Source organism: Galleria mellonella, unplaced genomic scaffold (assembly GCF_026898425.1).
Source record: "Galleria mellonella isolate WM207_F2 unplaced genomic scaffold, CSIRO_AGI_GalMel_v1 utg874, whole genome shotgun sequence".
Classification (NCBI taxonomy): domain Eukaryota; kingdom Metazoa; phylum Arthropoda; class Insecta; order Lepidoptera; family Pyralidae; genus Galleria; species Galleria mellonella.
Window position 1 is genome coordinate 1,367,332 of NW_026442167.1, and position 23,891 is coordinate 1,391,222.

General features: G+C 35.7%; 1 protein-coding gene across 1 annotated transcript in view; it reads left to right on the plus strand.

Moving 5' to 3' along the window:
• The first annotated feature begins 1,202 nt into the window (after window positions 1-1,202).
• LOC113518890 (plasminogen) overlaps window positions 1,203-23,891 on the plus strand; it is a 47,079-nt gene continuing 24,390 nt past the window's right edge. The window contains exon 1 of the mRNA XM_026903915.3: window positions 1,203-1,606. Coding sequence (XP_026759716.2) covers window positions 1,522-1,606 — 85 coding nt within the window. The 5' untranslated portion in view covers window positions 1,203-1,521. The remainder of the gene's footprint in view (window positions 1,607-23,891) is intronic.

Consider the following 23,891-nt stretch of genomic DNA (forward strand, 5'->3'; position numbering starts at 1 on the left):
TCTAATAAAACAAGACAGCAAGTAATCTTATATTTTTATTTATATGTTATTATCTTTTACGAAACTGTTCACCGGGATATAAAGCAGCCTATAATCCAACCAATATAGTATGTGTATACAAAATTTTATAATAATTGGTTAAGTCCTTAAGACTCTAACAGGTAAACAAACAATCTCTCTTTTCATTTAAGAGTTCCCTCTTGTCGGTGCAACTAATTCACGCATCTTCTTCCAGCCAGTTCTATCCCAGGCCATATCCTTGACCTCCCTAAACGACATGACACCTAGTGTTTCCTTCATCTGTCCCATGTAGTTATACCTCGGTCTTTCTCTTCACCTTCTGCCCTCTATTTTTCCTTCTACTATGCTCTTAAAAAATCGCCATGTCGTATAAGGTGGCCCAACATTTTGCCTCTGCTGTTCTCTATTGTTTTAATTAATGTTTGTTTCTCGTTCACTCTTTTCACAACTTTCTCATTCGTTAGTTTTTCTATCACTTTTATACAAACAATATCACTTTTATATTTGTAATATTAGTAAGGATTATTAAATCAATCATTTCGTTAAAATATTATATTAAATAATAAACTCGACATGACTAAATGTGTAAAAAAATTTAAGTGATTGTAAAATTGAGATAGAACAGTAAAATAAATAACGTTTTTTTTTTTATTTTTATTTATTTATTGGAGCCAGTTGCACAGAAAATACTTCATCAACATCTCGCCGCCATTTTTTATGAGTATTCAAGGTAATGTGTCTTTTTTCTGCATAACTAGCTATAAATATATTTTTTCCATTACAAAATCTGCTTAAATATGATTATATATTTACACAATCATTACGCCATTCGTAACCACAGACGTATTTGAATGGGTTTGGTCCATGACCATCCTATAATTATTATGCCCACCGTAAGATACGAACAGAGCTTTTACCTATACATAAGGACACATTTGAGAGTACATATTATACCTATTTTAAATAGTTAAGCCCCTTCTGGAAAATAATTTTGAACGAGGCAATGTTTCGCAAACTGTAATATTCCAATGCTATCAACGATTCCACTTTCTCTCCAATTCGGTCATCCGTGTAGTCTGTAAAAGTGATCAATATTAAATAATTGTAATGCGGAAACGAAACAAAATGTTGCGTACCCCAACAGTGCAACCGCAGCGTTTTCCCAGTGGGGATAGGTACCGGGCGCCGGCGCGGGCGCACCGCGGAAAAAAGTAAAAACATTGTACCTATCGTTAGTCAATAATAACAGCGCGCGCGCAACCGGCGCGACCGAAGCGTTTTTTCGTCGCATTTCTAATTTGGTTCCCGTCAAGTTCAGACGTCATCTGCACCGATCATAACTTCTACATAATATGATGATTAACACTTTAACATATTGCATAAATTATGGTTCACCCTAGTTTACATCAATTGATAATTAATCAATTTTAATAATCATTAATTTTAATGTATTGCTCAAAAGTCAAGTATGAACTGATATTGCGTATTTTTTAATAAAAGATGGCGCTGTCGTCGCGCTGTGTCGCCGCGAAGTGTGTAGTGATTTTTTTGTTGTTTGCTGCTTTGGAAGCTTATAGTCCTAGAGGTAAGTAATTGATATACCTATCTATAATAACTTATATAATAATTATTAATTTAATTTGTTTTTTATTAAAAATTGTAAACTATATTTTATGCATATATATTGGCGATGGGTAAACAATTTCAAATTTCCAAACAATTAAATAACCATGGTTTTAAAGACAGTACAGTCGTATAAAATAACATTATTTAATTTATTTATTAAGATAATTGCTTGTTTTAATCTATAAATATAAATATGAAAATAATATTTTGAATATTTTGATAAAAGCTAAGTTTAATGATACCTACCCATTTATTTAATTTAAAATGAAGTTAACATACATTAAAGAATACATCGAAACATTTGGCGTTCCATTGTTTCTGCCTACTCTAATGGGAGACAGGCGTGACAGATATGTTTGTATGTACATACATTAAATTTTACTCCTTTAACTACTGATTCCTAAACTCCCCCAATGAGCATTTCGGGAACAAAGTAATGAGCATAATGTATTGCCTGATAGGTAATTACTAAATACAGGCGGTTTTGCCCGCACAGATCGACATGTAAAATGCTCCATGTGTTATATTAGGATTATACTATACTTAACCCTCCAAATCTCGTCTAAATCCATAATAATAGGTATAATTAACTGAACCAATAAACCAATATAGTGCAGTGTCACTCGTGTGATGCAAAACGTTGAGAGGAAAATTTTAGATGACAATACTTTTTACAATTTGCATGTCATAATCTAACCTTATTAATAATAATGCTGTCAATTTGTTACTTTAAATTTATAGCCGTTATTCTTTTTATATTTGTATGTAATATCGAATGTTATGCAGAGCAGTTATTGGAGTGCAAATTTGATGCTGTTTTATGTAATATTTATTACTAATGTATGAATTTGTAATCTGTTGCCTTGCTGTAAATAAATAAGGAATACAGCTTTTAAATTATTACCAGTATACGCTGACAGCTTCTTAGTTAATTCTTAGAGAATTCGTTACGATGGATCAACTAACCTGACTTCATCCAATTTTATCATCCCTTAGTGGCATCTCGCTAGGAATATTTATTTTATTTTTTTATTTATTTACACTTTATTGCACCAAGTAAAAAGAAATATATACATAACATAAATACATACATACACATACATATATAATATATACACAATTAAATATATACATAACATACACATACTTAACAGCACACATACAACAGAAAAAAAAATGACGAAGGAAAACGAAGAGAGAACACAGGAAAATAGTACTAAAGTGAGAGGTAGTAAGATTTAACAGAGGTTTTGAAGCTAGTAAGAGTTTGAGCACACCGAATAGAGGTAGGTAGGTAGGAATATATAGCAATATTTATATATTTTAGTTACAAAATCTATATACTGGCACAATTATATATATGTTAAAAGTCTGTTATCCAAAAAATACTATTGGATAACAGACTACTCAAACATATTCGAAAATAGATATCCGATCGATATGGGCGATATCGAAACGGATTATTACCTTTTTTGCTATTAATGTTCAGAGGAACTCAATATATACTCGTAGATGTCGGATCGGTACTTATTCGGATTCGGATTCGGTTATTATTACTCATGCCTATTTGCTAGCCTATATCGATAGAACGGGCGGATTTACCCTTCAATTTCTACCATAAAATAAAAAACCCTTCAAGCTGTACAATGGATTGTGCTCAGAGGAATTGTTCAATATGATGCCCACAGCCACTTTCTACCATCGTACCGCTCGCCATCGACAGGGAGTTCATCCTCATGTCCTACAGCTTCAATGGTCGCGTACAGCGCAGTTTCAGAGATGTTTCCTCCCACAATCACTCAGGTTGTGGAATGAGCTCCCTGCCTAGATTTTCCCAAGAGACTACAGCATGGGGTTCTTCAAAAGGGGGGTAAAGAGGTTTCTTCAGGGTCGGCAACGCACGCGTAATACCTCTGGTATTGCAGGCGTTCATAGGCTACAGTAACCGCTTACCATCAGGTGGGCCGTATGCTTGTTTGCCACCTCAGTGGTATAAAAAAAAAAAAGCTGAAACTTACTATTCCAGTTTGAAGGGATTCTTTGCAAGCTAACTGCTAGACAGAATTTAATGAGACGGAAGTAACCAAAGGCCTAGTACGATATTACCCTCTGTGGCTATTAGTGTCAAAGTTTAATAGTGCATCAAAAATTACCTTTTCAATTGTTGTGAGCAAATAATTTGCAATGAAATTTGCACAATGACTTTCCACTTGAGTTTCACTTTTGCCGATACCAATAATGGCCATAATCTGACGGCACTTTGTAACTAAATCAAGTATTTCCATAGAAATAATAGGTTTTCCCTCAAATTGGTCGCAGTTGTTGATATAACTGCGGCCGGAGATAACAGTGGTTATTATATCATGCTTCTGCGCGAGATACACCGATAGATCTTACTAGAGGGGGGAAGGGATTGTTAGTAATGTGAACTACCAGCCACATTGCAATATACCCTGTCAGGTCGACCTCTACGTGGTCACGCTGGAAACCGTCGTGTTAAATTCCAGGTGTATTCATCACGACAGGCTAACTGACCTGTTTTCATTCTCACCTATCATCTTTCACTGGTGACTCGCCAGCGTATACTGGGTTAGTACTCCATTCTTATCCATTAAAAAAAGATCTTACTAGACAGACGGATACATTTTGTTTGATGGTATATTTGTATTATACGAGAAAAAACAAAACCCAATCTAAATTAACAACTTCAAATTAAACTATGTACAAAAGTCGTTTGCTTAGCCACTTCTGTCCCATTCGTGTTTCTACCGTGAAGCAGTTGTTTGCATGACTGTGTTTCGGTTTGAAGAGTGGGATATGGCAGTGAATTTATAGGGTACAGAGGAATAACACTGAGTCCTCAGGAATGGCAACGCATGGGGGGTATCATGGGCGAAACATTATACTATGTTATGTCCATGGTACTGCTCATGTCTACCGGCGACAGTTACCACTTTCCATCAGGTGGGCCGTCAGCTTGTTTGCCATTCTAAGTTGCATAAAAAAAAATTTAGGGTTACTTTTAAGTAAATTTCAATAGATCAAGATCGATACTGGAATTTAGACTATTGCACTCTCAAATTGCAACAACAGTGATATAATGGCATCATATTCTTCCGATAGAAGCATATGGCTGACTGGATATGGTAACCATTTACCGTCAGGTAGGCCGTATCCTTGTTTGCCATCTCAGTGGTATAAAAATAAAATATTAGTGTATCTACTATATCGCCAATGCGAATAAATGCAAATCGATCTTTTTTTTTATATACAACTTAGAATGGCAAACAAGCTGACGGCCCACCTGATGTAAAGTGGTACCCGTCGCCTATAGACATGAGCAGTACTATGGACATAACAGAGTATAATGTTTCGCCCATGATACCCCCCATGCGTTACCATTCCTGAGGACTCAGTTGTTATTCCTCTGTACCCTGTAAATTCACGCCATATCCCACCCTTCAAACCGAAACACAGCCATACAAACACAACCGCTTTACGGTTGAAACACGAATGGGACAGAGGTACCCAAGCAATCGACTTTTGTACAAAGTCTCCCTCCGTCTGTCCCTCTGTCTGCTATGACAGAGGGACAGATGGACAAAGTTGCATTATACGGGTTTTTTTGAACCATTTGTGTACAATTTTTTAAAAAACTTCCCATAAATTATAAAAAATAGCTGAGACGTTTTTTATCAGTGTTCTATACACTGACGAATATAATGTATTTTGACGTATTATTTAATAAACAAAATGAGTATTTATGCATTAAAAACATGCAGAAATTATAAGGGGAAATAAATATAGAAGTTATAAAGGAATCACCCATAACATTTTATCACACAAAACCCTATGAAAAAGTTGATCTGTTTTTTTCGAAGCATTTGTATAGAGACACTCGTATCTATACAATCTAAGGTTTTTACATAATCATAATACTATTTTAAATTACAAATTAAAAATTTTTACATTACAAATCATAATACTATAAAAATTAATATAAAAATAGACTAAAAAAAATTTAAACGTCAAAATCTTTAAAAGTGGTTCGCATATTAATTAATACATGTTTGTCAATTTGTAAGCAATAAATACAAATACATACACATAATCTGAATATTTATATCAAAATATATACTTCGAAATTTAAATTTAAAATTTTTAATCTAATTACTAGCAACACTAAAGTAAGGTGCGCGTTGTTTTAGTTAAAAAAAATGTATGTCAAATTTCAGTCCTCTAGTCACTTTGCTGGTCAAAAGTTGGCTAGATTTTTTTTACCCAATACTCTATCTATATAATCTAAAATGACGTCAGTCAGTCAGTCAGTATTCCTAAATTACAAAGATAAGACCACTAATACTGTCTAATATAATTAAATGGCAATACTGGTGTTACCATCAGATTATCGGTTACTGATATTACGAAGGATTTTTGAATGAAAGCTAATAAAAAATACAAAAGGCAAGTTCACGGTGATGCAATTATTAGCAGCCAGTGACGTCAACAAGTGGTTTTCTCGATTAGTCTGGTTCCGCTTTGTACCGTTGAAAAAAAAACTGTTAAAAAATAATAAGCATCTTTTCATTATAAAGATTTCTGTAGTTTTCGATTGATTTTAAATTTAAAATGTGCAGTTTGCACGCGTTCATTTCAGTTAACGAAGTCTTAAAAAGGGTGAATGAGAAAAGAACATTAATAAAGGCAATAGAGAATAGAAGGGATAAAATACTGGGACACCTTATATGACATGACGATTTTTTAAAGAACATATTAGAAAAATAGAGGCCAAAAGTGACAGCGAGACATTAGACCTTATGTCGTAAAGGGAGAGCGATGATATAGCTTGAAATAGAGCTGACTGGAAGAGAATACATGAATTAGTTGTCCCGACAAAATACACTTAAATAAAAAAAAAACTCGTTCAGTTGATCATTTCAGCATAGACATAAACTCTAACCTTAGATTATAGTGTAGTGATTATATTTACTGACAGACTGAAAATGTAGAAAAAACGAGGCAAAAATTATTTACACCAGTGTGCGTGTAATGCAAATGTGTCCGTGTAACATTTCCCAATTTGCAGGGAAATGGAATTAAAAAAAATGAAATAAAATGTGCTATAAATATTCAATGGATTAAAAGTTAGTTAATGCTTTAATAATATTACATAATTATTTTCAACCGACTTTAAAAAGAGAGCTTCTCAAAATACTTATAATTCTATTAGTTGTACACGGTTTTGGAAAAATATTTTTTTTTTATCTACTACTTTTATGTACTTAAGGACTGTTCCATAAAAATTTTGTCAAAGCCGATTCAGTATTTTAGTTTTTAAATCAAATTTTGCCACAATTGAACTAGTTTTTTTTTTGTAGAATACAATTTTAATTATATACTATTTCAAAATAAAAGTATACAAATATTTATTTGATAATATTCGGTATTCTATACTTAATATTATCAAATATATAATTATAATTGGTACAAAGGAATGACACCTGAGTCTTCCGGAATGGCAACGCATGGGGAGTATCATACGCGAAACCAATATACTCTGTTATGTCCACGGTACTATTCATGTCTATAGGCGACGGTTACCACTTTCCATCAGGTGAGCCGTCAGCTTGTTTGCCATTCTAAGTAATATAAAAAAATACTATATTGACACGAAATCTAAAAGTATACGCAAATTTTCAAGTAAGCTTATGTGCAGAATTGATTTTAATTTAACCTGTAAGATATAACATCATCATCATTGTCATATCAGTCACTAAATGTTCACTGCTGAACATAGGCCTCACTTATAAGGGGGGTTTTGCCAGTAGTTGCCACATTTAGCAGGCTTGTTGGCAACCGTATTTAGGCTTCCGGCGATGTTTTAAGTGGGACGCAGCTGCCCACCCTCGATTGTCTAGTTCCCTTAGTAATTTCTTACGATATCCACGAGGAAAGAGTGGATGGTCCAATTTATGTCAAGACTCAGGTTATGAAATGACTTCCCTGCCGAGGTTTTCTCAAGAGACTACAGCATTGAGTTCTCCAAAAGGGAGGTAAAGAGGATTCTTCAGGGTCAGCAACGCGCGCGTAATACCTTTGGTATTGCAGGCGTTCATAGTATACGGTAATCGCTTACCATTAAGTGGGCCGTATTCTTGTTTGCAACCTCACTGGTATAAAAAAAAGACTATGCGTGGAACTTACAAACTTACAAAATATGACGTAAACGAACAAATCTAATCAACTGACATATCTACATTATGAGTTAAATAAAATATATATATAAAAAAAATAAGGACAAATCAGCGGTTCGATGTGGCCCACGCCCGCAATTCGTCTCGCTAATAGTAATCGATGTCCGCTATCAATTTTCAGACATTCTGATCGAGTTTCTAAGACTGTGCCGATTGCGATCGATCGCCGAATGGAATTAGATTCACTTTCACGTATTTACACTAAAATGATACATTGTGATCAAATTTATTACGTATGGGAGTTAAATTAAAGTATTTTCGGTTCTGAATCCGGAGACACTACCATGAAATGTTTCCTGAAATTTTAGGGCTGCACGAAACATAAATTTGATGTCAAAATTACATTTTTTTATACTACTTAGAATGGCAAACAAGCTAATAGCCCACCTGATGGAAAGTGGTAACCGTCATCTATAGACATGGGCAGTACCATGGATGTAATAGAGTATACTGTTTCGCCCATGATACCCCCCATGCGTTGCCATTCCTGAGGACTCAGGTGTTATTCCTCTGTACCCAGTAAATTCACGCCGTATCCCACCCTTCAAACCGAAACACAGCCATGCTAACACAACTGCTTCACGGTTGAAACACGAATGGGACAGAGGAATATTTCCAGCACAACACGACATTCGTAAATCGGGTATTCATTCTCACCTATGTTTTTTCCGACATGTTTTTAAACACAATTATAAACAATGCAAGCTACATAGCATTTATTGTTTTGTCTGTATGATCAATCGATGCATAGATTGATGGTAAACAACATCGGAATAGACGCGAACGATTGATCGAATCGATTGTTTTTCACTCGTCTCAATGGTAGGGAAGCGACAGTGACACCTGTGAAAAGTATTGGAAATCGCCCATTGTGGCACGAGTTATCGATGTAATTAACTTTATATGGCAACGTAAATGAACGATTTAAAGATGTATAAATTAGAAAATGTAATTTAGATACTGTTTTTTGTTTGTTATTTACATGATAATGGACAAGCGTATCCACTTTACAGACGACAATTAGTTTATGAAATCTATAGTTGCCCCACAAACGTTCTTCAAGTTTTAGATTGGAATGTTTGAATTTGGTCCTAGAAATAGTTTGTATATGTATAATTTAAGATTGTGTTCCTCCAATGAATAAATGCATGATAACTTTATCTGCTTGAATACTACTACTCTGCTTGTATTTGCTAAAGTTGTAGTCTTTTATTGTTTATGGATAACAATCTTAAATATATACTATTTAAAGATAAAATATACAGGCCATTTGCAGCACCCACGGAAAAGGGAAAACGGATTGTTAGCAATGGAGTTTGACAGCCCCATTGCTAGCAAAATGCCCTATTAGGTCGACCTCCACGTGGTTCCCCCTGGAAACCATCGTGAACAATTATTGTTGAATTCGTCACGATGGGCTAACTGACCTGCGTCGTCCTCACCTATCATCCTTCACTGGTGCCCTGTTGGTGTATACCGATAGCGCGGGTGGGGTTACCATTCCATTATCACCCATTAAAAAACCACCGGAAATGAAAGGGGTAGCCTATTCTATGTCAGGACTATACGACAAAACAATGGCGTACAATGTGCAAAATACGATCTACTAATCTTGCCCTAAACCGTCCAAAATAAATGTGAACTAGATCGATTTCTATAAAAGAAATTAACAGTTTCAACTATTAAAATAATGGACAATATGTCCATAACAATATTAGATGTTGCACGCAATATTTTGTTTGCTGTACAGTTCGCGTGACATGGTTACAATACGTTTATAGTTTTACGATAACGAAGTATAAAATTATTACATTCTTTCATATTATCACAGGTTTGGTACCGTTATCAAAAGCCCTGTATATCCTATTTATATTATTATACAACGGATTGTGCTCAGAGAAACTGTCCAATATGATGCCCACAGCCACTTTGCACCATCGTACAGCTTGCTATCGACAGAGAGTTCCTCATACCTTACAGCCTAAATGGTCGCATACAACGCGGTTTCAGAGATGTTTTCTCCCACGAACACTCAGGTTATGGAACGAGCTCCCCCGAGGTTTTTCCAAGAGACTACAGCATGGGGTTCTTCAAAAGGGGGTAAAGAGGTTTCTTTAAGGTCGGCAACGCGCGCGTAATGCCTCTGGTATTGCAGGCATTCATAGGCCACGGTAACTGCTTACCATCAGTTGGGTCGTATGCTTGTTTACCACATCAGTGGTATAAAAAAAAAACTTAACTTCTAGCAACAAATCATCATTATCATGAGGGAGAGGGAGACTTTGTACAAAAGTTGTTTGCTTGGACACTTCTGTTCCATTCGTGTTTCTACCGTGAAGCAATTGTGTATGCATGGCTGTGTTTCGGTTTGAAGGGTGGGGTGTGGTAGTTAAAATCATATCAGCCCTTAACCGTCCACTGCTGAAAATAAGCCTTCCCTTGGGAGGTTTGGCCAGTAGTTGACATGCTTGGCAAGCAGATTGGCAACCGCAGTTAGGCTTTAGAGATGTTTTAAGAGGGACGCTGCTGCCCATCACTCGCCCTCCCTTAGTCGACTTTTACGACACCCACAGGAAAGGAAGGGGTGGCTTATTCTATGGCGGAACCACACTGCTCTAAATGCACAGCTGCATTCCCAAGGAGTGTTTGTTTAATAGATACAAATTGTATGGTAACCCCGCCTGTCCCATCGGTATATGCTAGCAAGATACCAGTGAGTGTTAGTAGTAATTTATCTTTTGGTCATGAGCCAATTTTTTTTTTCATTTAAATTTTATCAAGCCCAAGTCACTTTCCTCTAGTATATATAAGTTAATTTCCTTCCAAATTTTTATCCAAAATTGCGAAAATAATATCCAATCTGGCAACGCCGGTTCATATTTATAGGCGACGGTTACTACTTTCCATCAGTTAGCCGCCAGCTTGTTTACAATCAAAATGCGTAAAAAATCACTTTTCTTCGCGACTGCGCCATGAAAATTCCACGATTCATTACAGCCAATGGTCAAGGTTACGGAGCGTTGCTCGTTCCGACCGTGGCTTTTACTTTTGCGCACTTGAAAGGGAATTTTATTTTACTTTTATATAATAGTCTTTGTCCGCGACTTGATTTGACTAAGATATGTATTGATTACCTGTATTATTCTATCCTATATAGGGGAAGGAAATGTTTTTTTTTTATAGGTGATAATGAAATAATAACCCCACCCGCGCTATCGGTATACGCTGATAGGGCACCAGTGAAGGATGATAGACGAGAATGAAACAGGTCAGTTAGCCCATCGTGACGAATTCAACAAGAATTGTTCACGATGGTTTCCAGGCGGAACCACGTGGAGGTTGACCTGATAGGGCATATTGCTAGCAATGGGGCTATCAAACTCCATTGCTAACAATCTCTTTCCCACGGGAAGGAATTGTTAGTAATGCAGACTACCTGTCCCATTGCTAACAATAGACCCTATCAGGTCGACTTCAATGTGGTTTCTCTGCAAACTATTGCATTTAATTCCAAATGTATTCATCACGATGGGCTAACTGACCTGCCCTTTCATTCTCACCTATTCTGCATTGGTACTTCGCCAGCGTCCGCGTATGAATAAACGCAGTGTAGGACGACCCCCCACAAAATGGAGTGACGATCTGAAATGCAGGGAGTCAGTGGATGCAGGTGGCTTAGGGCCTTTCTTTATGGCATTTTATGGGGGAGCCTTATGTCCAGCAATGGACGGATAATGGCTGAAATGATGATGACTTCGCTGGCGTATAAGTTAACTCAGACAGAGTTACTATTCCAATATTATTCATTAAAAAAACTCCATCGCATATTTCATAGTGAGAGGAAAAAGGAATTATTATTATTGGGGTGTAATAGTCCCATTGCTAGCAATTGATATGGTCTACCAATTTTTTTTATACAACTTAGAATGGCAAACAAGCTGACGGCCCACCTGATGGAAAGTGGTAACCGTCGCCTATAGACATGAGCAGTACCGTGGACATAACAGAGTATACTGTTTCGCCCATGATACCCCCATCCGTTGTTATTCCTGAGGACTCAGGTGTTATTCCTCTGTACCCAGTAAATTCACGCCATATCCCACCCTTCAAACAGAAACATAGCCATGCAAATCAACCTTCATTCGGTTCCCTTTGGAAAATAACGTGATTAATTATTGATAATAATTATTCTTGGTTTCCTCACGATGGGCTAGTTGGCCCTGCATCATCCTCTCCTATCATTCTTCAATAGTACTCCGTTATACACTGGTAGAGCAGGTGTGGTTACTATATCAATTTCACTCACTAAAAAGTTCCATAGCGTTTGGTTAAGTCATTAAGGTGTTGAGAAGTAACAAATAATTTTACTTACATATTTATAATATTAAAAGTAATTATGATTTGTATTAGCACTAACAAAAGCTGTGTGGCCCCGGCGTAGAATAGACCACCCATTCCTTTCTCGTGGATGTCGTAAGAGGCGACTAAGTGAATTTAAAAGTTGAGGGATTGGCAGTAGCAACTCTCTTAAAACACCACTGAAGCCTAAATGCGGTTGCTAACCCGCCTGCCAAGCTTGGCAACTATTGACAAACCTCTAAGAGGGGGACGATGAAGATGATTTGCGCCAATACAGTTTGTAGTGGCCCTATTGTGGTTATCACAGAATACCACACTTACAAAGTCCCTATTTTTTTTTTGATGAATGAAAATGGAATGGCAACTCTACCTGCGCAACCGGTATACGCTGGTGGGGCACCAGTGAAGGGTGATCGATGAAAATGAAAACAGGTCAGTTAGCCCATCATGATGAATTCATCAGGAATTAACCATGATAGTTTCCAGGGGGGACCGCGAGGAGGTCGACCTGGTTGGGTATATTGCTAGCAATCGGATTCTCAGTCTCCATTACTAACAATCCCATTCCCCCCACAAAGTCCCTGTTTTCACAACATACACTCAGTGTTAACTGTTTTATCAAATTACCTATATGCTATCAACAAACTATTCAATCATTTATATTTTAGTAACCGAGGTGTTAGTGTTCCATAACGTTTGTTTCAATCGTTATTAAACAAACAAATTAACTTTCACATTTATTTCTATATATAAAATCATTAAATAATGTTTGTTAACTTTTCAACCGACTTCAAAAAGAGGAAGGTTTTCATTCTGTTGTTTATTTTTAAGTTTGTTACCTCATAACTACGTCAGTTGTGAAACGATTTGGAAAATTATTTTTTACCTGAAAGAATAGATAGATAGATACTTTTTATTGTTTCCTCCAAAAGATTACAACAGTAAACTTATTATAAATATAAACAATTACAAGAAATAATCACAATGAGAAAACAATGGGCGACCTTATCGCTAAGAGCGATCTCTTCCAGGCAACCTTTGGATGGCGAGGAGTAATTATAAACAATTTGGTTGGAGGCATTTTGAAAAATTCTGTTAGTTTTAAACATGGGAAATGTGATACATATCTAATATATAAAATTCTCGTGTCGCGGTGTTTGTTACCAAACTCCTACGAAACGTCATAACCGATTATGATGAAATTGAAAAACGCAATAGGAAATTATATAAGAAGAAATAACTCATTGCACGGCGACCAATGGCTAACCGCTCGCTAAATTTGAAATCATTCACGAACCATATTTTAGCTTTTCCGGACCATGGACCACAGATGGAAACTGAATTGATGAAAAATAAGAATACACTAATAGTCCATGTACCCACATCAAGGCAGCGTACTCAACATACTGGCAACATTGTCTCTTTGTATTATTAAACTTTTTTTTTTTAAAATAAGAATGTGCGTAAACGCATCACTTTAGAACGGTTGCACCTATTTGGCCAGTTCTTTTCAACCGATTTCAAAAAAATATTCTTAAATCGATTGTATTTTTTTTTTTGTTTGTTACCTCATAACTCCGTCAATTCTTAACCGATTTGGAAAATTCGTTTTTTAATCTGAAAGGATATACTTACAGATTAGTCCTGTAGAAATTTTATCAACATTGCTTAAGTAGTTTAGTTTTTAAATTAAATATTTTTGTCACAATTTACCAGAGGTTTTCATTTTCACCAGAGGGAGACTTTGTACAAAAGTCGATTGCTTGGGTACCTCTGTCCAATTTGTGTTTAAACCGTGAAGCAGTTGTGTTTGCATGGCTGTGTTTCGGTTTGAAGGGTGGGATATGGCGTGAATTTACAGGGTACAGAGGAATCTGAGTCCTCAGGAATGGCAACACATGGGGGGTATCATGGGCGAAACAGTATACTCTGTTATGTCCATGGTACTGCTCATGTCTATAGGCACGGTAACCACTTTCCATCAGGTGGGCCGTCAGCTTATTTGCCATTCTAAGTTGTATAAAAAAAAATACGCGTACAAAGTATATAGATAAATGAAATATTAAGTTTCCTTAGTCGCCTCTTACGACATCCACGGGGAAGGAAGGGGTGAAGCGGATAGCCCGTTCTATGCCGGGACCATATGGTATTTACGTATATAATGAAAACGTGATATAAGAACGTTTATGTAAATGTTATACCATTATCTGTAACCTCATAAATCTTATTACATGTAAACCATTTCCGTAATAAAATGCAATATTTCCCAATGTAATACACTCCGCAGTAACTCTAGATGGCATTTTCTCAACTTTCACTCTCGGGGGTCACGGGTTCGGTGTCTGGCCCGAGATGATACGATATCGTTGACTACTCAATTCTAAATGCAATACAAACATTGGTAAAGCCAATGCGATAGATTTTATATTATAAATTGCTACATTGAATTAATAAGTACAGTCGACATAAAAAAAAACATGACTACATAAGAGGGTTTATATGTTCGCTTCGAAATATGGCTATAACAAGTGTTTAATTCACCATGATGCTAGTGATTAATATATGTACCTGATTACCCCATAAATGGTTACCGAGATAAATTATTTTTTACTCAAATTAATATGCTTAATAAAATAAAAAAAAAATATTTTACTTTTAGTAAGTATGGTGTTTGGCCATGTGGTCCCGGCATAGAACAGGCCACTCCTTCTTTTCCCATAGGTGTCGTAAGAGGCGACTAAGGGAACTATATTGTCGAGAGATGTGCTGCAGCGTCCCTATTAAAACATCTCTAAAGCCTGTGGTTTTTTTAATAGGTGATAATGGTGTGGTAACCCCGTCTGCGCTATCGGTATACACTGACGGGGCACCAGTGAGAGATGATAGATGAGGATGAAAGCAGTTCAGTTAGCCCATAGTGAGGAATTTAACTAGAACCAGCCACGATGGTTTCCAGGAGGACCCACGTGGAGGTCGACTTGTCAGGGTATATTGCTAGTAATGGTGCTATTTGACCCCATTACTAACAATCCCTTTCCCTTGGCCTAACCGTCCTAATCCGCCTGCCAAGTTTGGCAACTATTAGCAAATCCCCTTAAGAGGGGGCTTATCTTTGGCAGTGGACAGTTAAAAGCTGATATGATGATGACGATGATGAAGTATGATGTTACATTTTAGGATCGAGTCTAATGCAATAAAATATCAAATTTCATGTATATACCTAAATAAATATAATTTTTATTTTAAATACACAATCGGGACTTAATGCAATGTAAAAGCTTTTACAGGGAACTAGTACCTACATACATGCTTCTTTATTGCCGACGTTTCGACGTGGATAGCACCACGTCGAAACGTCGAAAACCACGTGAAGATTTTACATCGCGTTAACCCTTCTTTGCATGATTTTTTTTTTATTGGTGAAGTAATTTAAGGTGATATAATTCATGTTCAAAATTAAAGGAAAAATGGTTAAAAAAATAAATTTGACAGCTATGTTTTTTTTCTGCAATGTAAGTACAAAAAGGTATCCAGACACGATCAGTTTAAAGTGAACTTGTTCTTTTCTATAATTTTTGGGCATTCAATGTTATGATGGAAATTTCCACCATTATGCAAAGAAGGGTTAAGTCCCGAATGTGTATTTAAAATATATGTAAACAACGCGAAAGTTTAAAATTGACAATATTTTTTTTTTTTTAATGGGTGATAATGGATTGGTAACACCGTCTACAGTACAGGTATACGCTGGGGATGTAGATACAGCGATACAGGTATATGATGGCACCAGTGAAAGATGATAGATGAGGATGAAAGCAGGTCAGGCAGGCCCATCGTGACGAATTAAAAAAGAATTAGCCAAGATGGTTTCCAGGGGGAATCGCATGGGGCTGAACCTGATAGGGTCCCACACAAACCTTTTCCCCCCTATATTTTTTATTGTCGAATAATCGTCAGCGCATCGCATTAGAACAACTCTACCTATTTAGTTATTTATTTTTTGTTATATTTGTGATTATCGGGACAAAGTTTGTACGAAAGAAAATGTTTGAAAATTCACGAGAGAATGTTTTAAAAAAATTTCGTCTCATTTATTACCAATTCCCGTGTGAAGATGGGGCGGACAGCTAGTATTAGATGGATATAGACGTAATTGAATAAAAGTTATTTCATACTCACAATTGTGATTTCCGCTTAGTTACCCGCCATTGTGCTCGGCGTGGCGCGTAATTTTGACAGATGTCAGATTGTAAGTTCACTACAGGTCAATGTAATTTTAATATGATAAAAAATTGCTCTACACCACAAAAGAAGCTGAGTGACAAATAATGAGTGGCAAGTTAAGCAATCACTCGTAACGACGAGACTAGTTTTGACCACGATTTCGTGTTATATGCAAAAACTTAATACGTTTGAATATAGTTTTTTTTTTTAATAGATTTACGGCTTTGGACATTTCCATTCTGCCAATCTATGATTATCTTTTTTTTAAATGTTGATAAAAAATGTTTTCTCTTTGATTGTAAATATAAATATCTAATTGATTTACATTATATTTATATATGTATATATTCTTTATTGCACTTGTAAGTTACATATAATGCATTTATAAATATTGTGAGCAAGGGTGGACTTATCTTTGACAGAGATCTCTTCCAGTCAACCCAGTACAGTGAGAAAGCATGTCGTTAGCGAGCAGCTGAAGTTTTATTCTATCAATTAGACTTCTTCTTTTTCTTTTCCTCAATGGCAATTAGTCGCCACTTTACGACCATTTCTGCCAGCGTCATCTATCGTCTCGTTATTTGAAAATTATTATTTTTCTACAAGTAATATTCAAAGCATACCACAATCATTACAAACAATTACTCATCGACCCATCGCCTGTTTACGTATACTCAAATTACAGCTCTTCAATTGAAACAAAATGTTCACCGTTCCCGCCATTTTTTTCGTCCCCTTTCGATTAGTCATTTCATTAATGTCTGCCGCCATTTTTGTTTTGTCCAAAATATTATTTTCTTTCTTTTTTTTTAAAAAATCATTTCGGAATCACAATAAAAAAACGAATCGGTAAATATGTTGCTCAGCGCTGAACTCGAGACTGACTGGGCTACATTAATTAGATTTTTTTTTATTCAAACATTCATTGGCATCTGAGAAAGGTTTTTATAAAGAGAAAAATTAGAATAACTGCTCTGAATAATGCAGTCTCAAATTCATTTATAAAATCAATGTATTTATACACTTTTAATTTTGTAAACTCGACTTTTGTATGAAAAAAAAATACCACCAAGTTTTTTGCCTGATTTTCTAAGCTGAAATTGCATTATATCTATTGTACGTACATTCCGAACTGTTCATTCATGAAACATTGTTATGTTTACTATTAATTAACTATATTTACCTAAATTAAATAAATTATTATTATTATTATTGAAATATATCCGCTACATGTACTAATAAATCACAATCGATCTATAACGATAACAAGCTCCGATGTGACTAGCGACTGTCCAATTTCTCGAGGTTGCGCAAGCGCACTGTCCATAGTAAAGAAGCGCGCACGTACGGAATTACACGGCAACGTGCATTTTCACTATAGACTTTTGTTTTATTTTTATTGTGTATGGCGTTCGGGTCAGGATGAAGCGTTTACAGATTTCCTGAACTACTTCATGTTATAATTAACTGGCTGTTTCCTGCGGCTTTGTCCACAATTTGTAACAATTAGTAAACCTCGTTCCTTCCTCTCGAACTTAGCGAATGCACGTACATAATTGGTAAATTATATAATAGCTAATATATTTAAATATTCTTTTATTTTGTATAATTCATACTGATGATATGGCTGAGTCAATGTATGATAAATGTAATTTAATGAATGTAATGGTCAGGTGGCAAACGAGCATGCGGCTCACCTGATGGTAAGTGACTACCGCCGCCCATGATCACCCGCAACACCAACGGCATAGCAGGTGTGCTGCCGGCCTTTTAAAAAGGAATACGCTCTTTTCTTGAAGGTTATAATCTCGTATCGGTTCGCATGTTTACATTTTTTCTTTTTATATAGTAAGTCTATAGTTAACTTTGTTGGTGATACAATTAATCTTACTTAGATGTGAAAAAATTATCATGATAAATTTATATTACCGTTTGTTAACTTCGATAAAATATAATAAATAAATAAATAAATAAAGTATTCTATGTTCTTAATTAGGATCTAGCCTATTCACGTACCAATTTATCCTGTATAATATAATATCTTGCTAATAATAATAATAATAAACTCTTTATTGCGCACAGTAGAGATGTATACAAGGAGTATTTATACAGAATGTGCATATACAAAAGGCGGCCTTATCGCTAAAAGCAATATCTTACAGACAACTTGCTATTTATATAAATCCGCAAGTTTATGAGCATGGATGAATGTTACTTTTTCATACAAAAAATACTAAACGGATTTAAACAATTTTTGGAATATGGATTGGTTATATTCTAAACTAACATATAGGCTATTTTATATACCCATTCATGTAGGCAATGTCATGATAGTACATCTATACTTATAATAAATCTGTAGAGATGTCAATTCTGTACATGAAATATATTTCCAAAATAACTATCAGGCTGTGATTAGTGATCGATACTGATGACAAAAATGCAATCAGTAAAATTTTTGTTTGTCTGTCTGTATGTTCGTTATAGAAACAAAAGCTATTCGTCGGATTTTAACGAAACTTGGTACAATTATTCTTTATACTCCTGGCCAGGTTATAGTATACTTTTCATCACGCTACGATCAATAGGAGCAGAGCAGTGAAGGGAAATGTTAAAAATGTCGCTAGTCTATAATATTTCCTAATAAAAATATGGTATAAAGTTAAGAGTTTGTGTCTCAAAAAACTGATTTAATCAGTCAATGTTGGTCCCTCTCCCAATGTCAAGAGAGAGGCTTATGTTCAACAGTGGACAGTTAACGGCGGGTCTGGTGATGATAAAAGGAACGTACTTGGGAGTAACTTCTCTTCCTTTCCCATGGGTGTTGTAAAAAGCGACTAAGGGAACTTAACGGTCGAAGGATGAGCAGCAACGTCCCTTTTAAAATATCACCAAAGCCTAAATGCGGTTGCCAACCCGCCTGCCAAGTGTGGTAACTACTGGCAAATTTCTCCTTATGGGGGAGGCCTATGTCCAGCAATGGACAGTTAACGACTGATGTGATTTGTGAGGATGGAAATATTAAATCCAGAATCATCAAAGTCGATGATAAATTGACAATGATATAGTTTTCTAGCTTAATGTACATACGAAGTAAAACAAATGAAATAAAAAAAAATCAAAGGTATTTTATTTTGTATGTACCTGTTTTTTATGTCTGTGTTTCGGTTTGAAGGATAGGATATGGCAGTGAATTTACAAGGTACACAGGAATAACACCTGAGTCCTCAGGAATGGCAACGCATGGTCGGTATCATGGGCGAAACAGTATACTCTGTTATATCCACGGTACTGCACATATCTATAGGCGACGATTACCACTTTCCATCAGTCGGGCCGTCAGCTTATTTGCCATTATAAGTTGTATAAAAAAAACCTTCTCCTGATTGGATCATATCATACCATGACTTGTACCATACATTCTGTTGCGTCACCGTACACCATGAATGTAAAGAAACGCTCGCGAGCATGACGCCGCCTATGACGTCGCCACACAATCAATACGTACAACGTCGCAAGTCAATAAAGCATTTATGGTACATTGATTACATAACACGACCATTGGTGGGCATAGAATAATATACTGGTGAGTACTAGCCATGCCCGTCGCTTCGTTCTCGTGTATAAATAATTCTACTATAAATACCGTTATAAATGTGAAAGTTTATATGTATATTTATTACACAGTTGTGTTTAAACAGCTGAAAGGTTAGGCTACACGGGTAGATTGTAACTTGACATATAGTAAATTTAATTTAATTAAATCTGCTACAACCATAAATACTAATCATACTGTCACAAAAACAGTTAAACTTGCAATAAACAGGCAATTATATTGCAAATTGCAATATTAATAATAATAAATTAGGATAACCTGTGCCTTGTAAGCCAATTCCTTCCAATACACAAGAACTAATACTTTGTATTTGTACATGCTGAAATAACAAGATTAAGCTACAAACATAATAAACATGATGATAAATAAGGGGAAAAAAAAAAGAAATTATTTTTTAACTAGAAGGTTACAGTTAATTAAATTTTTTAATCTGTAATGTTCAGAGTGTGGTGTGTGAGAAGGTGAACAGTGTGAGTGTGTGTATGTTTAAAGTGAGAGGAAGAGTGCTATATATGTGTATACTATTTTGTTTGTTTTTATGCTTTTACATATAAATCCAATAACTCTATTGGTATTGATTATGTACTTTAAGTTTTATTATTTATTTATTTATTTAACACTTTATTGCACCATAAATAAAAATATACAATGACAAGTGAATAATTCAAGTGAAATACAGTAACATAAATTCAGATTGAAATATACACATAAAGGTACAAAAGGCGGTGTTATCGCTAGGGCAATCTCTTACAGACAACCTTTAGTTAAAGGAGAACAGATAGAAAGGGGCAGGTGGCGCATCCTTCAACTATTAAGTTAAAATAGCTAGAAATAGAAAAAAATATATACTCGTAGGTATACTCTAAATATCAATTATAGGGGGGGAAAGGGTTTGTTAGTAATGAAGACTGAGAATCCCATTGCTAGCAATATACCCAACCAGGTCGACCTCCTCGCGGTTCCCCCTGGAAACTATAATGGTTAATTCCTGTTGAATTCATCATGATGGGCTAACTGGCCTGTTTTCTTTCTCATCTATCACCCTTCACTGGTGCTCCGCCAGCGTATCCCGTTAGCGCAGACGGGGTTAACATTTCATTTTCACCCATCAAAAAAAAAAACAATTATAAAGAATAATTCTGCCGAGTTTGAAGTAAATTGGATATCTCAAAAAAAAAAAGTTTTATACAAAAATTACCCCTCCCTTCCCACCAGCTATAAATTGTTCGCAAGAAAAAGTAGTCTATAACCGTTTCCAAGGTCACATCTATCTCTATACCAAAATTTATCATAATCAATTAAGCGGGTTTTTTTTATACAACTTAGAATGGCAAACAAGCTGACGGCCCACCTGATGTAAAGTGGTAACCGTCGCCTATAGTGAGCAGTACCATGGACAGGGTCACATCTATCTCTATATCAAAATTTATCATAATCAAGCGGTTTAGGCATGGAAGTGTAATAAACAAACAAACTCACTTTCGCATTTACAATATTAATTAGGACACACGCGGGTAAAGCCGCAGGAAAGACAATTACACTTTTGTGGTAACAAATCTTTAAAACACTGACTTTTAAATGTGTTTTGAAATTTGTCGTCGTAAGGCCGATAGAGATAGAAATATGAAATACGGGAAAAACAATTAATTAACATTGGGGACTAGTGTCCCCATTTGCTAGACATGTACCCTGTTATACGGATCTTCACGCAGTTCTCCCTTGAAACTATTGTGAATAATTTGTAGTAAATTAATTATGATGGGTCAATTGCTCTGACTTGGTTTTTTTAGGTCTTGCAGGAATTAGATCATCCTTTATTGGTATTTCGCCAACGTACATCGGTAGCGCAGACGGGGTTACGATTCCATTTACACTCGTTAAAAAAAAATACAAAACGCGGATTTCCGTGAAAACTACGATATATTATTTTTCCTCATTACCGGTTAATTCATGACGCTTTCGATTGCTTCTGATTGTTTTTTTTTTCATGGAACAAAAAATGTAAACTAAAATTTAGTGGATACTGCATTTAAGTTTTTATTACCAGAGGGAGACTTTGTACAAAAGTCGATTGCTTGGGTGCCTCTGTCTCATTTGTGTTTCAACCGTGAAGCAGTTGTGTTTGCATGGCTGTATTTCGGTTTGAAGGGTGGGATATGGCGTGAATTTACTAGGTACAGAGGAATAATGCCTGAGTCCTCAGGAATGGCAACGCATGCGGGGTATCGTGGGCGAAACAGTATACTCTGTTATATCCATGGTACTGCTCATGTCTATAGGCGACGGTTACTATTTTCCATCAGGTGAGCCGTCAGCTTGTTTGCCATTCTACGTTGTATAAAAAAAACAATTACTGGGAAATAACAGGTTCGATTTGGAGGCATTCCATATTTTTAATACCTATCTTAATTAATATTTTAATTCTGATAATATCGCAAAATTTCTGTTTTATGAATCCACAGTAAATTAAATTTATAAGAGTTTTAATTTAAATTTATTAGTAATTTAGATCATATTGGTATTTAAAATAAAGTATCCGCTGTAATATCAAATTGAATTTTTTTTTTTTAGAAACAATTTTTTTTTATAGAACTTAGAATGGCAAACAAGGTGACGGCCCACCTGATGGAAAGTGGTAACCGTCGCCTATAGACATGAACAGTACTATGGACATAACAGAGTATACTGTTTCGCCCATGATGCCCCCATGCGTTGCCATTGCTGAGCACTCAGATGTTATTCCTCTGTACCCTGTAAATACACGCCAGGCTTAAAATACTTTCTTAAATTTTTCTTTACACGTGTTTTATGATAATAATAATTCGATTATTATCAATACATGCAAGTCTTTATTATTAATATTTACTTTAGAAATGTTAAAATATTCCTGGACAGTGCGAACAATCTCGTTGCAATAAATTGCATTCACATATGTAGTAAAAATTCATAAGTTTGTAATCTTATGTGCATTTACGTAACGCTTCAATACATTATGTTTACTTTCTCTGAAAAATTAATTTTATTGTGAAATTTATAAAGAAATATTTTACTGATAAATTATAGTATACAAAGTGACAGCCGTCGTGTGGTCCCAGCATAGAATAGGCCATCTTTTCCTTTTACGTGAGTGTTAGAAGAGGCGACTAAAGGATGACGAGGGATGGGCAGCAGCGTCTCTAAAAATGGCAACCCCACCTGCGCTATCAGTATAAGCTGGCGGAGTACCAATAAGAGATGATAGGTTAGGATAAAAGCAGGTCAGTTAGCCCATCCACCATTATTTCCAGAGGGAACCAACAGGGTGTAATACTAGTAATGAGGCTGTCTTAATTACTAACAATCCCTCCTCCCCTCCTTCCTGATCAATTTACTGGCATACTTATATTCTTTATCTAAGGTTTAAATGAACTGTGATGTAACAAGTAATAGCTTTCTCGTGAGAGCACAATAAATTTCATAAATCAAACGTAATCCGACCATTTATAAAGGTACAAATGTTAATCTGTCCACAATAAAGGCAAATTGCTATTGAATGTACAGTGAAATCCCCATATACCCAATGGGAGAGACAAAAAAGCCTCACAAAGGCCTTGGAGTGCTGGTTTATTTTGTAAAAGCAATTATGTGTATTACAGTGACGCAGTGCCGGCGCGAGGCGTCGTAACTGCTTTCATTGGATACAAAAACTTAGTTATCTAGCTGCAAGCTTAACAGTATTGAACCGGATACACAGTAACACCACTTAAACTTTGAACTTGCACGTTGACACGAGCTTTTCACACGGCCATTAA